The sequence below is a fragment of the Chiloscyllium plagiosum genome, chromosome 20 (genome assembly GCF_004010195.1).
Source record: "Chiloscyllium plagiosum isolate BGI_BamShark_2017 chromosome 20, ASM401019v2, whole genome shotgun sequence".
Classification (NCBI taxonomy): Eukaryota; Metazoa; Chordata; class Chondrichthyes; order Orectolobiformes; family Hemiscylliidae; genus Chiloscyllium; species Chiloscyllium plagiosum.
The window spans coordinates 30457769-30475712 of NC_057729.1; the positions used below are offsets into that span (position 1 = coordinate 30457769).

General features: G+C 40.2%; 1 protein-coding gene across 2 annotated transcripts in view; it reads left to right on the plus strand.

The window, feature by feature from the left end:
* The window catches only part of LOC122560133 (glucose-induced degradation protein 8 homolog), a 42767-nt gene that overhangs the window by 14920 nt on the left and 9903 nt on the right, over positions 1 to 17944 (plus strand). The window contains exons 2-3 of one of the 2 annotated variants that reach the window (XM_043710416.1): positions 10637 to 10764; positions 13174 to 13367. In XM_043710416.1, coding sequence (XP_043566351.1) covers positions 10647 to 10764; positions 13174 to 13367 — 312 coding nt within the window. In that variant the 5' untranslated portion in view covers positions 10637 to 10646. Of the gene's footprint in view, positions 1 to 10636; positions 10765 to 13170; positions 13368 to 17944 lie in introns of both variants that reach the window. The other variant, XM_043710415.1, reaches the window with a different exon arrangement.

A 17944-nucleotide genomic window follows, 5' to 3' on the forward strand; every position in this document is an offset into this window, starting at 1 on the left:
AACCTTCTATGCAATGGTGTTTTAAATGCTCATCTAAATTGCTCTTAAGTATCTTGAGGGCTCCTGCTTCTACCACCCTCCTGGAGGAGGAGGGGGGAACAATTTGCTCAAATCCACTTAAACTTTCTACCCCTTACCATAATGTTAGGTTCTTTTCCTGAAGTTTCACACGAGATGCAATTCACACACACCAACTTCTACAAACGGTTAAAGTTTAATAAAGCTTGTATAAGCTAGGTGACCCCCTTTTTGACCCTCTTCGCAGGCAAGTCAAAGTGAGGCCCTGAACAACGAAAACACATCTCCTTTTATACAAGTCAGTTGGCTATACCTACAGATACTCTGGCCAATCCCCCATAGTCACATGCAATTCAAGACAACCCCCAGTCACATGTTACCCCAGGTACAGTGGTAGAATGAGGTCGAAAGAGATTGATAGTTTAATTTGTTGATAGTAGGGGAATAGTTGCAAATGACTGTAATTGGGATGTGAGTGATTCACACTCTTGCATGAATGTCATCCCCACCCACTTCCAGAATGTTCAGCTTTGCAGTATATTATATTAATGTTCAGAGAGAGATTCCCATTTAATCTTTTAACATTACAATAAAACCATGCCCCTGGTTATTCACCCCTCTACTAAAGGTAAACGTTTATCCTGATTTGTGCTCCTGAGAACTTTGTACACCTCAGTCAGATCCAGCCCTCAACCCTCTGCTCTAAGGAAAATAATCCCACTCTGCCTAGACTCTGCATAGCTGAACTGCTCTTGCCTAGGCATCATCCTGGTGAAGCTGTTCTGCACCCTCGCTATGGCAATCTCATTCTTCCTATAGGATGGTGACCAGAACTGCACACAATAATGAGCAATGGTCTAACTAGGTAGAATTGAAGGAGATACAATCCTCCAGATGGATCTATAAATGGTGATGAATTCCAGTTAAGTTCAAAAGAGATAGATATTAAGAGATAAAACTACAGAGTAGAAGTACACTTGAAAATATTGACAGGTGTAGATATTAGTTTGAGACACCTCTGTAGCAGTGGGGTCCTGAACTTGGGATTCCTGGCCTAGAGGTAAGGATACTACCACACTACCACAAGAACTCAGATATGTTGCAACACATCTCGGTTGAGTGGTCTTGAACCCGCATCTTTTGGTCCAGAGGTCGGGGGCACCATCACTGAACCATAAAAGACTTAACAGCATACTCTGCCCTTCATTAAATATCTTTGAGTGTAGCTTGGAAGACGTTTCATTAGTCCATTTTAGAAAATAAGAAATATGAAAGTGAGCTAGTTTAAAAGTCAGAGGATATCTGTTTAAATCTGTAATGGCTGGTTTTTAGTTTATTTCAAACTTACAAAACTTATGCAGTCCAAAATTGTAATTGTTGCTTGGTTGCACTCGTTAAAATCTATTAAATTTGAACAGTAATTAAAATTGCTCATGGTTCTGTCAGGATGTGCTTTTTCAAGACTGAGAAAAATGTATATTGCCTAATCTTTATACAAAGGAATTCAAATATTTCAGCAATACTGGTATAAACTCAGAAGGGCAGTGTCCAATATTTAAAGTAATTATTACTTGAAGTCGAAACATTGAAAGGTAGTGAAATAAAACAAACAGATACAAGATGTAAATGGATTTGATAAAAATAACTTGGGCAATTGTTGTGACCTTCCAAAAACCTTCTCATTGCAGCATCTTTTCTCAGATTTGTATGACTTTAACCCTTTGATTAAAGTTTTAGATACTAGTGAGCTACTCATGATATTGGCTGATGTCAACTGGTGAATGTTTTTATGTGCATGCAACAAGGTAATAAAGAGTTAGAAGTGAAGCACAATTTCCGATTGCAATGTGACAATAAAGTTGAGCAGAAAATACTGACTTTTCCTTTTTTTTTTCTTTCTATCTCTACCATATTCTTTGTCCACCCCATTTTTTTCTTTCACTTTTACTTTCTGTAAATAATTTGAAGTGAAATGGACTATTTTAGTTTAAATTTTATGGTATAGATTATTCAATTTAGTTGACTAGAGTGACACAAAAGTCAGATTCCCTGTAAAGGTAATATACTTTTTTGATCTAATAACTGGAGGCACCTGTACCCTTACCAATAGAAAGTAAGTGCAGATGTAACAAACAACTAGCTGACTACAAAATGAAAACTCATCAACAAACTGCATTTTCAGATTATGCCTAAATATAACTCGTACATCAAAATTATCTGCCTGCAAGACATAGGCAAAAGTGAGGACTGTAGATGCTGGAAACCAGAGTCTAGATTAGAGTGGTGCTGGAAAAGCACAGCAGGTCAGGCAGCATCCGAGGAGCAGGAAAATCGACATTTTGGGCAAAAGCCCTTGATCAGGGCTTCATCAGAGTTCCTGATGAAGGACTTTTGCCCGAAACATCGATTTTCCTGCTCCTAGGGTGCTGTCTGACCTGCTGTGCTTTTCCAGCACCACTCTAATCTAGTGCCTGCAAGACATATCCAGCCTAGACATTGCACTTTCAAATGAAAGTTTGTTGAAATAAAAATGGGTGGAGTTGGTAATGAAACAGTCTTAGAAGATGCCATAGTACATTGCTTTTCAATAACTATGCCTGTAGTGTTGGGTGCATTAGTTAGGTGTAAATGTAGGGGAATGGGTCTGTGTGGGTTGCTCTTCCGAGGGCTGGTGTGGACCTGTTGGGCCAAAGGGCCTGTTTCCACGCTGTAGGGAATCTAATCTAATCTAATCTGCATATTCTCTTCTGTGGGCAAGAATAATTTCTAATGGCAGCATTCTGATTTAGTTTTGGGTAACAAATGCATTTTTAAATTTCTTTTGAACGTTTGTATGCATGTTAATTGCAAATAGTAAACACTGAAAATACTTAGCAAATCTGGCAGCATTTGTGGACAGAGAAATGGGATTATACCATTTCACGTTCACCCTTTGTCATGACTTTATTAAAGCTAGTGAAGAGTCATCAAGCTCAAAGGTTAACTCAGTCCCACTCTTCTCACATGTATCAGATCTGAGTGATTCCTGTACTTTTAGATTGTAAATTTTCAGCATGGTATTTTGTGTTTTTAATTATTTGTTCATGGGATATGAGATGGGCCAGAATTTATTGTTCATCCCTTTTTGCCCTTTAACTTGATAGGACATTTCAGGGTTAGGTCTGGAGTCATATGTGGGCCAGACCAGAAAAGGATGGCAGATTTCTTAGATTAGATTACTTACAGTGTGGAAACAGGCCCTTCGGCCCAACAAGTCCACACCGACCCGCCGAAGCGCAACCCACCCATACCCCTACCTTTATGGCCAATTCACCTGACCCGCACATCTTTGGACTGTGGGAGGAAACCGGAGCACCCGGAGGAAACCCACGCAGACACGGGGAGAATGTGCAAACTCCACACAGTCAGTCGCCTGAGTCGGGAATTGAACCCGGGTCTACAGGCGCTGTGAGGCAGCAGTGCTAACCACTGGGCCACCGTGCCGCCCACTGCCTTCCCCAAAGAGCATGAATGAACCAGATGGGATATTTACAACAATTGGCTGTGATTACATAGTGGTCATTAGACTAATTCTTAATTCAAGATTTTAATTTGATTAAAATTTCACAGTCTGTCATATTAGGATTTGGGCCCATGTCTCCAAAAACTGTGGGAAAATGGGATTAGAATAGTTGGTGCTTGTTTTCAACTAGTGTGGACTGGTGGGCTGAAGGGCATTTTTCATTGTTGCAGACCTCAATGTCTCTAGCATTTGTTTGGGACACTAGTGGATCATTAATCTGTTGACATCACCATGGTACTAATGCCTTTTTGTTGTATATATTGATAAACTCCAAACCTCTTTAAAATGAGAGAGAAAATTTTAACCTACTAAGTCTATTCTCTTTAAGAATGTGGCGCAGTATAATTTTAACATGTTTATTCAAGTCTCTTGCCTAGTATTGCATTTGAGTGAAATATCAATCAAAGATTGACTGTATTCAGTAATTTCAAAATGTTATTGTGACCATGACTGGATATGGTCTGAAGTTTTTTTTCATTATACGATTTAATGTGAAAACAGAACATGTATGCAATAATAAAAGAATTACACATGAATTTTCTCATTTTTGCGTGAATGCTCAATACTAAATTGTTATCAAACATTTTTGTTTCAGTTAATTTGTAACTGAATAATATATTCACTCCAGTGACTGGGAATTTGCAGTAAGTCAGGGGGCTCCACAGTGATCAGTCAGCTGTCTGGTCACTCATCCACTGAATTAATTGTCCAATTCAGTTGGGGATAAGCCATTGTCAGTCCTGGGGGTCAGCTCATTGGGGTGTATAAGGAGCCACTACTATGATAGGCTAGTGTGGGAAGTCAGTTGTGGGGATTGGAGGCATCATGCTGGCATTCTGAAGGTGCAGTGATTGTTAAATCGAGACAAGGGATGTAAGACAATAGTGCATCACTTACTGAGGGAGTGGGTTGTTCGTCAACTGTCACAACCACTCTGGCTTCAGCAGGACAGTGCAGCATGTTGGTTGACATAGCTAAGCTGCAAGACTAGAAATCAAGGGATAATATTGGGAGATGAAAGCCTAAGTGAAATTAACAAGGGAACATTGAAGTTTGGTGAGACTACTTGATTACCAGGCTGAGCATGCAACCTGCATTGACAAGCAAATCCTGAATTGCCCTCCTTCTTCTTGTGAATTGTAAATGTGCAATGGAAATTGCAATGGAGAAAGTAGGTAAGAACTTTCAAAAATTGATTGGGTAAAGGGATGGCTGGAAAATGAGAGGCCTTCAAAAATGAGATAATGAGAGTTCAGAGACAGTATGTTCCTCTTCGGGTGAAAGGAAAGGCTGGTAGGAATGCAGAATGACTAAAGAAATTGTGATTTTGGTTAAGAAAAAGAAGGAAGCACATGTCAGGTATAGACAGCAGAGATCGAGTGAATCCTTAGACTACAAAGGCAGTAGAAGTATACCTAAGAGGGAAAACAGGAGGGAAAAAAGGGAACATGAGATAGCTTTGGTAAATAGGTTAAGGGCATTCCAAAGGGATTTTATAAATACATTGAGGACAAAAGTGTAATTAGGGAGAGACTAGGACCCCTCAAAGATCAGCAAGGCAGTCCATGTGTGGAAATGCAAGAGATGGGGGAGATTCTAAACAAGTATTTTGCATCTGTGTTTACTGTGGAGAAGGATATAGAAGATGAAAGAATGTGGGGAAATGAATAACCACATCTTGAAAAATGCCCATATTACAGAGGAGGTGCTGAACATCTTAAAATGCATAGAAGTGGATAAATCCCCAGGACTTGATCAGGTGTACCCTAGAACTCTGTGAGAAGCTAGGCAAGTGATTGCTGGGCCCCTTGATGGGATATTTACATCATCAGTAGTCACAGGTGAGGTGCCGGAAGACTGGAGGTTGACTAACGTGTTGCAACCTTTTAAGATCGGTGCTAGAGAAAAGCCAGGGAACTATAGACCGGTGAGCCTGACATCAGTGGTGGACAAGTTGTTGGAGGGAATCCTGAGGGACAGGAGTTACATGTATTTGGATAGGCAAGGACTGATTAGGGATAGTCATCATGGTTTTGTGCATGTGAAATCATGTCTCACAAACTTGATTGAGTTTTTTGAAAAAGTAACCAAGAGGATTGATGAGGGCAGAGCGGTGGATGTGATCTATGTGGACTTCAGTACGGTGTTCAACAAGGTTCCTCATAGACTGGTTAGCAAGTTAGATCACATGGAATACAGGGAAAACTTGTATTTCACTTCAAAGGGATTTTATAAGTACATTGAGGACAAAAGTGTAACTAGCGAGAGACTAGGACCCCTCAAAGATCAGCAAGGCAGCCTATGTATGGAACTCCAGGAGATGGGGCCACTTGGATACAGATCTGGCTCGAAGTTAGAAGATAGAGGGTGGTGGTGGAGGGTTGCTTTTCAGACTGGAGACCTGTGACCAGTGATGTGCCACTAGGCTCAGGGCTTTTCGTCACTTATAAATGATTTGAATGTGAACGTTAGAGGTATATTCAGTAAATTTGCAGATGGCACCAAAATTGGAGGTGCAGTGGACAGTGATGAAGGTTACCTTTGGGTACACTGGGATCTTGATCAGATGAGCCGCTGTGCCGAGAAGTGGCAAATGGAGTTTAATTTAGATAAATGTGAGATGTTGCATTTTGGTAAGACCAATCAGGCAGGACTTGTACACTTAATGGTAGGTCTTGGGGAGTGTTGCTGAACAAAGAGATCTTGGAGGGCCGCCCAGTGACTCAGTGGTTGGCACTGCTGCCTCAAAGTGCCAGGGACCTGGGTTCAGTTCCAGCCTCAGGTGACTGTGTGGAGCTTGCATATTCTCCCTGTGTCGGCGTGGATTTGCTCCGGTCTCCCCCCACAATCCAAAGATGTGTAGGTCAGATGAATTGGCAATGACAAATTATCCACAGTGTTAGGTGCATTAGTCAGGGGTAAATATAGAGTAGGGGATTGGGTCTGAGTGGGTTACTCTTTGGAGGGTCGGTGTGGACTTGTTGGGCCAAAGGAACTGTTTCCACTACTGGAGGGAATCTAATCTAATCTAATCTACAGATTCATAGTTCCTTGAAAGTGGAGTCTCAGGTAGATAGGAGAGTGAAGAAGGCATTTAGTATGCCTTTCTTTATTTGCTAGAACATTAACCATAGGAGTTGGGAGGTCATGCTGTGGCTGTACAGGACATTGGTTAGACCACGTTTGGAATATTGTGTGCAATTCTGGTCTCCCTCCTAGCAGAAGGATGTGGTGAAGATTGAAAGGGTTCAGAAAAGATTTACAAGGATGTTGCCAGGATTGGAGAGTTTGAGTTATAGCGAGAGGCTGAATATGCTGGGCTATTTTCCCTGGGTGTTGGAGGCTGAGGGCCGACCTTTTTATAGAGGTTTATAAAATCATGAGGGGCATGGATAGGGTAAATAGACAAGGTCTTTTCCCTGGGTTGGGGGTGGAGGAAGGGGAGTCCAGTACTAAAGGGCATGAGTTTAGGGTGAGAGGGAAAAGATTTAAAAGGAACCTCAGGAGCAACTTTTTCACGCAGAGGATAAGACCATAAGACATAGGAGTGGAAGTAAGGCCATTCGGCCATCGAGTCCACTCCACCATTTAATCATGGCTGATAGGCATTTCAACTCCACTTACCCGCACTCTCTCCGTAGCCCTTAATTCCTTGCGAGATCAAGAGTTGATGGTGCATGTATGAAATGAGCTGCCAGAGGAAGTGGTGGAGGCTGGTACAATTACAACATTTAACAGGCATCTGCATGGGTGTTTGATTAGGAAAGGTTTAAAGGAATATGGGCCAAGTGCTGGCAAATAGGACTGGATTAATTTAAGATATCTGGTCAGCGTGTACATGTTGAACTGAAGAGTCTGTTCCTTGCTGTACATCTCTATGACTAGATGCAACCACATCTGGAATGGACAGAGGAGATGGTTATTCTTCTGTACCAGCACATGTGCTCCACTTATGGTGACATAAGGCCTTTCAAGGGGAAATTGTATAAATGGGGCATGAAGCTGATTTAAGAATCAAAAAATTGTACAGAGTGGAAAAGGGTAGTGTGACTCATTGAATTATACCAATCCTTCGGAAAGCTTTCCACCCAGACCCAGCTTCCAACCCTATCCCTGTAACTCCATAGCTACCATGGATAACCCATCTAGCCTGCACATCCTTGGATGTAATGGGGCTATTTGCTAAGGCTAGTCTACCTGACCTGTACAACATCTGTCTCCCCTTGAACTGTAAGTATTCACCAACATGTTATTATATTCAGGGCTGCTTTGCACATATTAGAAGCAGGTCCCCTATATCAAAGATCCATTCAGAGTCATTCTATTGCCCTTATTGTTCGAGTCCTCCATGTCCCTCTCTGCTAAAGCACTAAAGTGTGGTCATGACTGCTGACATTGCCAAGAACATGATCTTTTGTGATCATAGATTTATTGGAACCGTGTCCAATGAATCTAGTCACAGCAGAAGTCGTCATTATTATGGCAGCAGAGTTATGAAGATTCAGATAAATGGAGGAGCAATTGTGCCAGCGATTCCTGTAGCAGCAAGAACCTCCAGTGGTTGCCAAACAGCCTCTCATTATGAAGTCACAGCTGAAAGTCCTCTCAGGATGCAGAGAAGGTGCAGGAGCTCCGGACATATCATCATCTGCTATTTTGTCCAGATGGACAGAGGATGTCCCAGGACAAAGTATGCTAACTACTGATGTGCATCTGTTGCCTGAAAGGATGGTTGGTCATCCTGTTAGCAGTGCAGTTCATGGTAGATCACTGCTTTGTATCATTTTTCCATGATGAGGTCAATGCTGCAGCGCAAACAGTAATCAGTCTTATCATACTGTGCTGCTTGCTTCAGATGAGCCAGGTGCATTGCTTCAGACTAAGGAGATCCTGGAATACTGTCACAGAACTATGCCAACAGTTAGTGTGGGATCTGTGACCTGTACTGTGTGGCCATTAAAGTGACAGTTGTACTAAACATTCAAGGTATTGTCTGCTTTAAAAACTTACTGATACCCTATGTGGAATCTCATAGTCTTCAACCCACGAATGTATCAAGACTGCTTCCAGTGTAATTTATGGTAGAGCTCTCAGTTTTGTATCATTTTCCCATGACTAGGTCAGTGCTGCAGCTCAGGCAGTAGGCTTTGATAACTAGTTGGCTTGCCCTAGGTTCAGCGTGCTATAGACTGTACACACAACTCATTGAGAGTACGATATCATAAGGCAGCTGACTTCTTGATCAGAAAAGGATTCCATTCCATCAATCTACAAGTCATCCATGGTAATCTATATCTGATTAAAGGATGTGCAAATGAAGCAAGGGTTTGTGAGAAAAATCTTTTTTCACACAGTAAGTTGTTAGGGTATGGAGTGCATTCCCTAGAAATTTGGTGGAGCCAAGCTTAATTGAGGCATTCAAGAGAGCATTGGGTGGTTATTTGGATAATAATGGCATACCTAGATGTATGGTAAAAGCCTGAAATTATACTAAATAGAGCAGGTGTAGGCATAATGGGCGAAATGACCTCCTTCTGTACCATAATAGTTCTGTGATCTGAGAAGTCTGTGCAATGTACTCTGATGCCTGTATCCTCGAGAACTTGTTCTTGCTTTGTTTCAAGGACTGAATTTCTTACAAGGGTAGTTACTATATGATGGTTGCCTTCTGAAGTCATGGCATATGACTCCATTACACAGCCTCCTTGATTGAGGCCGAGCATAGCTGCATTTCAGCTCATTCTTCCACCACTTATGCAGCAGACTATCGTCTGACAGATCAGGTTGGTGGAATCTTGCAGTACTGACATGATAGAGTGCAGTGTTGGGCATAACAAGCCAAACAGGATTTAATTAACACCGGATTCTAATAGAACTGGGCACAGTGATCATTGACTGCAAGTTTGTGGTCGCATGAAAGACGAACTGATACTATCATTCTCAGAAACGAACATAGCTTTTTTTAGTTTTTTGCCTTAGCCTTTGCCATTGTCCGATTAAAGTGAAGATCTTCAACCGTTTGAAGGCTTTCAAGTATGTGATGCTCTGTGTTGAACACTAAGGTAATATAATGCTACGTGGTGTTACGGAAAGAGTAGAAATCTTTAGGACAGGATTCTAAGATGGTATGACATAAAGATAGTTAACCTGATGCTTGTAGTTGCTGTTACAGTGATTGTTGATAAGACACATAATGATGTATGATAACAATACATATGTGAAAGTGAGTTTGTGTTAGAAATAAGATGTCACCCATACCACCCTCTGAAGCATTTGTATTTAGTTCCCCTCCTCCAATGTGCACTGTGAAGAGCAACTCCTATTTTGTTCCTGCTGGTATGGCTGACTTTAAATATGGTGCCATGATGTCCGCATAGTGGCATGTACTTCCATTTTTGCTCACTGAATGGTTGCATGAATGGAGTACCATAGAGGCATAGTGTATGCATAATCAGGTGAGCAGTAGAGAATTGTGTTGGAGAAAGAAGCTCTAGCTCACAAGAGAAGTCCTTCATGAAAGTTCCTGAACTTGGCATTCAGTCGAGTTTTGGTGAACTTCAGTCCCACATTACTGTTTTGTGGAAATGAATTTCTTCTTCTTCATCAAAAAAGCAACTTTTCTGTTTGCTGTCAATATCACTATTATTACTGTCCTCAAATTGGCTGTCACATTTCCTGCATTAAAACTATGACTACCAATGTAACGTCTGATGTATTTTCACATATGGCTGTTCTGCAAAGACCATACTATGTGCATAGATCTTAAAAGGAATCTTACCCTCCTGTTGACTGTTTGTTTTCTGTGCACCAGCCTTATGGTTGCTGCAGGACTTGCATCTATATTGTTAGAGGGAAACTTGGCGACTATACTTAAGTTCCTTAACTGTAAAACACATGCCTTCCTGTGATTGTGAAAGGCACTCTATAAATGCAAGTCATTTTCTTGTTTTGTTTTCCATCTTGTTTTTGATAATTAATTCTGAAGTTTTAAGGTTTACCTTGTCTTATTTTAATTGATCCTCAGCGACATATTTATGTGTTGTCTTTGTCCTACAGCTGTTTCACTATGAGTTACACAGAAAAACCAGATGAAATTACTAAAGATGAATGGATGGAAAAACTCAATAACTTGCACATCCAAAGAGCTGACATGAATCGTCTTATAATGAATTATCTAGTTACAGGTAAGACTGATGCAAAAGATAACATAGAGATAATATAAATAATAATAAGAGCCCTTAATAACCCAGTATTGCAGGCAGAATTTTAGGAACAAATCTATTTTGCCAAAAAAGAACCTTCATCTGAAGTGGATTAATTTTCCTAGTTTTGAGACCTTGCAAGAAATTGCTTCAAGGAAAGGTTTATATTTTGTAAAAACTAACTTGAAATAAACTGTTCAAATAATGAAAATGGATAAAATGGTAATATGTCAGAATTTGTGAACAGGCAGGTTAATGTTTTGTGTGTAAAGGTGTTTATTTTCTAACTATGTTTAACTGTCAATGCCTATTTTATATAATGCAATATTAAGGGTCATTTCTATTGCATATTTATAAATGATATTTCATCATCAGATAGATAATATCTTTAAGGTATGGAGGATAGAGGAATAGAGTACAAAAGCAAGGATGCTTACATCTTTATAAGCCACTTGTTGGGCCACAGGTGGAGTTGTGTTCAATTCTGAGTGCCAGAAAGATTAGGAAGGATTTTGAGATGTGAGAAGTTCTGAAAGCAACTTGTCAGACCACACCAGGGACTTAAGATCTATGAGTTAATCAGAGAAGCTGGGATTGATCTCCTTGGAGCAGAATTGATTAAAGGGAGATTCGATGGACATGTTCAAAATCTTCAAAGGGTTTTGGTTGGTTTTTGAGAAAAGCTTTTTGTAACTGATCAGAGTTAAGGTACTTGGCAAAAGAGTTAGAGGCAAGACAATTTTTTTAAATGATGCACGTTGTGCACTGGAATGCATTGCCTGAAGCAGTGATGGAAGTGTATTCAGTGTTCACTTTCAAAAGGAAATTGGATAAATAAGGAAAAAATAGAGGGCTGTAGGGATAGAATGGAACTAATTGGATAGTTTTTCAGAGGCACAGGTCTCCTATGCAGTATTTTTTTATGATTCCCTAAATGATTGGACTTTAAATTGATTATATGAGTTAGCTGAATCAAAATAATGCATTTTTTTTTATTGGTCAGTCAAATTAAGATTTTTTGTACATTGAAAATTTAAGTTAAGTCAGTGGGCACTTAAATATCATAACCATGCTCATTTTTATCAAAGACTTGAGGGTGTAATTCAGTAATTGCTCTTGGTTTTTCTGTTGTGACTTTATCAATGGTATCAGAAGTTTGAACAATTTAAAACAGTACTCGTGACTACGTTTTTTTGCTGCAGCCCTGCAGAGTATTGCAAAATAGCAATACAGCTATTCTGCAAACATTTGTAACTATTACGTTGGAGAAACATATGATATTGAGAAAACTCTTGACGTAATTATGCCAATTTGTCTTAGCCTCTGCCCATAAACTGTAGACACCACAACAGTAAAGTACAGTGGATGCTGGAAATGTTCAGCAGATCTGGCAGCATCTATGGTCAGAAAAGTTTAGTTACGTGTAAAGTAAGTGTCTTTTTATCAGTTTGAAATTATTATGAAAGGTCAGTGACAAGGAATGTTAGTTAACTCTGTAAAGAGGTTGCCAAACCTGAATGGTAAAAGCTACTTGTGTTATGCTACATTTTGTTTTGCTGGAAAGGTTGCAATCAAGTCGAAGTCATCTGCAGTGAGTTCAACTTAATTTTATAATAGCAACATATTCAGAATTCTAAGATTAAACATTCAGAATATGTACTGCATTTCAGTTTGTGCATCTTTGATATTTTGTTTTACAGTTAACATTGGGCCTAAGCCAAAATATGGTCCATTTTATAGGAGATAAAATGATCAGGCACACAAATGGATGTTGCCGTTATTTCAAATGTTCTAGAAGTTGTGCACCTTTCTTGGATTGGCCAACAATACTTTTTGTTGCATTGTTTTAAGTGTGGGCATAACATCAGTCAGTAGTGTAGGTAGGATGAGTTTACAAAACTTAATGTCACATTCATCAAGAAGAAAGAAAAAGTAATGAAGGATTTAAGATGGAATGGGAAAGAACCTAATGTTACTATGAATCTAGATCATCTTGGGGTTATTAAGTTAAAGTTTAATTGAAGACCTACCAGAAATTCTTTGATAGTTTTGTTTTAAATTGCAGAAATGGGACAGACTATTGATGCACTAGTGAGGGATTTGGAAATGAGGTCAGCCATCACGTAGTCAGTAGCACATGTCCTGTTTTGTATTTTATGGTTATGCAGTGATTGGATGTGTATGGAAACACTATATTCATGTTAAGCATTCTTTCAAAGTGTTGTGTGTGATGTGGATTAAATTTAATGGTATGGAAAACTATGAAAGTTTGATTTTTCACTTCATGTGAAATTTTAAGGAATAATAAAATATTTTGTGAGAAGTTTCCAGGATAATTTACGGTTTACCTGCTAATACAATTATAATTTAATGTATGATTTGTTTCAGAAGGATTTAAGGAAGCAGCAGAAAAATTTAGAGTGGAATCAGGGATTGAGCCCAGTGTTGACTTGGACACCCTTGATGAACGTATTAAAATTCGTGAGGTGATACTTAATGGACAAATTCAAGAGGCGATTGCACTAATCAATAGTCTGCATCCAGAGCTTTTGGATACAAATCGTTATCTTTATTTCCACTTACAGGTAGGGAAATCTTGACATTCAGATGTTAAAAAGGGGAGTGTTGGTGGGGTCAAAATCTAGGTCCTATTTATTTATAAATTATAAGTAGCATTTGATGAACAATTGCTTAAAACACATATTTGAAAGTTTGACTTGTGTGTATATATACAGCCATAATTCAGACCATAATAGGCATCATAAAATTTATTTTTACGTATAGTTATGACGCTGTTTAACTTCTTCATGCATGTAAACTATTCACCCCATCGCCAACCCCCTTTTCTCAAATTCTTGGAAGTGTTCATTGCCTCCCAAACCTTTGTCTACATTCATACAATTCTATGTACAAATTCCTCCAAGCAGATTTTCTGGCCAAAGACTGCAACAGTACTTAAAGTCATAAATGCTGTTTCTTATAATAGTAGACATGATAAACTTTTCGGTTTCATCCTTCTCACTCTATCTTCAGCAGGAAAATGTGATACCTGGGCCCATATCCTCAGTGCGAGAATGGAAAGAGCATTGATTGAAGGAGCAGTGGCTGTGGAAGACAGGAAAGTTTTCATTAGAGGAGCAGTGAACTTAGCTGATCAAGTTTGAAGTTGTGGGGGGAAGGGGTTGTGTATCTAGAAGTGAGTATGAGTGGAATGCGAGGACTTAGATACTGCCACAGAATCTAGGAGACACTGCTAAAAGGTTGTGATTGGGTGGGGATGTTGGAAAATTCCATTGTGGCTGGTTTTCTCGTGCGGGGGGGGGGGGGGTTCTGTGGAGCACTTGCTGCCAATATTGGATTACAGCCAGGTTTAGGATTGCTCCCTACTGAGCAGCATTCGATAGCTTGTGATTCAATCTGGAGCAGGATGGCCCAGAAAGACTAACAAAAGTTATATATACGTAGTGAACACAGCTCATCATATCCATGTGAACACATAAATACATTGGATGAAGTAAATGGATTTAATCTCAATGCATGCTTCATGATTTCTGACCTGCAGGTTTATGAAGAAAGTTGGGTTATTTATCATAGGGCACGGTTACTAAACACCTACTTTTAAAACTGGCAGGGCAGCACATATAAAAAGGAAACTGCATTTGAGTTGAAGCTATGTGGATGAACAAATTAATTTCATTTCATTATTTGCTGAAATTAGTGGATTTTTAAGATTGTGCTAAACCAAGTTGTGTTAACCCTTCCTACTGCTGTCACATTTCATCATCTCTCCTGAAAATGTGAACTCTTGTGTCAGGACAGGTGTGGCATCCATGAGAGGAATAAGAATGTGACTGGACGAAGAGTTATGATGGATATGGAAACAAGTGAAATCAGTGATCAAAGAGTTTTGACAGGACATAGGCATGTAAAGAGAGACTTGAGATGAGTGGGAGCTGGAAGAAAATGAGACCGGGACAGGCTGGGGCTGGAGGAGAGCATTAGATGGGATGGATGGGAGCTGGAGAAGAGGGAGAACATCAGTAAGGTGGTCATCAACCGGGTGTTGATGGCTTAGTGATATTATCGCTAGACTATTAATCCAGAAACTCAACTAATGTTCTGGGGACTTGGGTTCAAATCCCACCATGGCAGATATTAGAATTTGAATTCAATAAAAACGATTTGGATTTTAGAGTCTTATGATGACCATGAAACCATTGTTGATTGTCAGGAAAAATCCATATGGTTCATTAATGTCCGTTAGGAAAGGAAATCTGCTATCCTTACCTGGTCTTACCTGATGTGAATCCAGACCCACAGCAATGTGGTTAGTTCTTAACTGCCTTCTGGGCAATTAAGGATGAGCAATAAATGCTGGACTAAGCAGCGACGCCCTCATCCTGTGAGTGAATAAAAAAAATCTGTGCTATCAGGTGACACTTGCTGACCCAATAAGAATTAGGGACAAGAGATAGCTCTGTACTGGATAGCATCATATCTACAACAAAGGAAGACGGTTATGATTGTTGGAAGTCAGTCATTTCAGCTCCAGGAGATGACTGCAGAGGTTCCTCAGGAGAATGTCCAATGTTACATCATCATCAGTTGATTTGTCACTTTATCTTCCCTCCATCATAAGGTCAGAAGTGGAGATGTTCACTTTTGACTACAGTGTTCAACAACATTTGTGACCAATTGAAGTAGTCCGTATCCAAATGCAGTAAGACCTAAATAGTTTTGGCTGATGAGTGATGAATAACAAGTGGCAAGAAATGACAATGTCTAACAATTAAACCATTGTCCTCGACATTCAATAGAACCACCATCACTGAAGTCCCAATATCAACATCACCAGTGACCAGAAATTGAATTGGACGAGGCATAGGTATTCTCTGGCGAAAAGAGCAAGTAAAAGGCTGGGAATCCTGCATCAAATAACTCACCGAAACCTGTCCACCATCTACAAGGCAAAAGTTAGGAGAGTAATGGAATACGGAATTCCCCAATTGTCTGGATGATTGCAGCTCTAACAACACCTCAAGAGGTATGACACCATCCCAGACAAATCAGCCTTCTTGACTGGCACCGCATCCACAAATATTCACTCCCTCCTCCACTGATGCTGCAATAGCAGCAATGTGTACTGTCCTGAAAATGTATTGCAGAAATTCACCAATGCTTCTGAGACAATATTTTCCAAATTATTGACCACTACCAGCTAGAAAGATGACAGTAGCAGATACATAGGGATGCCACTTCCTGCAAGTTCCCGTCTGAGCCAGTTGCCATTCTCACTTAGCAACCTTGAAGAAATGGAAATATGTTTTCAGTGTTTCTAGACCCAGTAACTGCAACATTCATGAAAGCAGCTCACCCATATCATCTTGAGGACAATCGGGAATGGGCAATAAATGCTGGCCCAGAGTGATGTAAATATTCTGCTGTTGTGGTTGTGTGGGTATGTTTGCCGAGCCAGGAAGTTGATTTGCAGACATTTTGTTCCCTGTCTAGGTGACATCTTCAGTGCTTTGGAGCCTTCTGTAAAGCACTGCTGTACTCTCTCTTCTGGAATCTATTTGGTTCTGTTTCTGCTGCTTCTGGTTGCTGGTTCCAGTTGTTCATTGTAGTGGCTGGTATATTGGGTCTATGTCAAGGTGCTCGTTGATGGAGTCCATGTCTGAGTGTCCTGCTTCTAGAAATTCTCTGACTGTCCTCTGTTTAGCTTGTCCTATGATCATTGTGTTGTCTCAGTCAAATTTGTGGTCCTTGTCATCTGTGTATGAATACGAGGGACAGCTGGTCATGGCGTTTAGTGACTAGTTGGTGTTCATGGATGCGGATTGCTAGTTGTCTGCCTGTTTGCCCTATATCGTGTTTCATGCAGTTTTTGCATGAAATCTCCTAAATTACATTAGTCCTGCACATGATTAGGTAAAGGGTCTTTTGCCCGTGAAAGTTGTCCGAGTGTGGCTGTCTGTTTCTGGGCTGTTCGGAGAGGTCTGGCTGTAAATTCTGAGTTTGTTTATGTAAGGTAGCGTAGCTAGTGAGTTAGGTCGTGGCATGTCCTCATTGTGTTGTTTGTCTGTTAGGTATCTGTGGATGAAGTTGCGGGGATATCCGTTCTTGGTGAATACTCTGTAGAGGTGTTGTTCTTCCTTTCGTTGGCCGGGAGTGCTGCAGCCTGTTGTAGCTCTTTTGAACAGGGGCCGAATGCAGCTTCTCTTGTATGTGTTTGGGTGGTTGCTGTTGTAATTCAGAACCTGGTCAGTGTGTGTGGCTTTTCTGTACACTTTTGTGGTGCGTTCACCATTTTGTATTCTTTCTACCGTTACATCCAGGAATGAAGTTGATTGTTGGTTTCCTCCTGTCTCGTAAATCTGATCCCTATGAGTGTGATGTTGATAATCCAGTGCGTATTCTCGATTTTGGATCTCTTAACGATAACAAAATTGTCATCTACATATCTGATCCAGAGTTTGGGTTGGATTTGTGGTAGGGCTGTTTGTTCCAATCTTTGCATCACTGCCTCTTCTATGAGCCCAGAGATGAGTGAGCCCATAGGTGTTCCATTGATCTGTTTGTATATTTGGATGTTGAATGGGAAGAGTGTCGTCAAGCACAGCTTTAGTAGTTTGAGCGTGCCGTCCTTGTTGTTAGGTTCTCTGTCGTGTTGTCTGTTCTGCTTGTCCAAGAGGTTGGCTATTGTCTGTCTGGCTAGAGTTTTGCCAATTGAATCAAACAGTGCAGTTACATCAAATGAAACCAATGCTTTGTCCTTGTCTATGTTTATGTTCATAATGTTGTCAAGGAATTCCTGTGATGATTGTATAGAGTGTTTGGATCCATTAATAAGATGTTTTCATTTTTGCTGGATTTCTTTTGCCAGTTTATGCGATGACGCCCCTGGGAGTGTCATGATGGGTCTAACTGGTATGTCTGATTTGTGTGCTTAGAGTAATCCGTAAAATCTTGCAGTGTTGATGATTTCTGGTTTCATTCTTTGTAGGTCAATCCTGGCTATTAGTCTGTTTTTTTAAAGGTTCTGTAGTGTGTTGTTTATTCTGTTGGTTAGTTGTGGCATGGGGTCACACTCCCTCTATATAGGTAGGTGTCAGTATCTGCAAGTAGTTTCTTTGTCTGAATATGTTTCTTGATCTTGTCC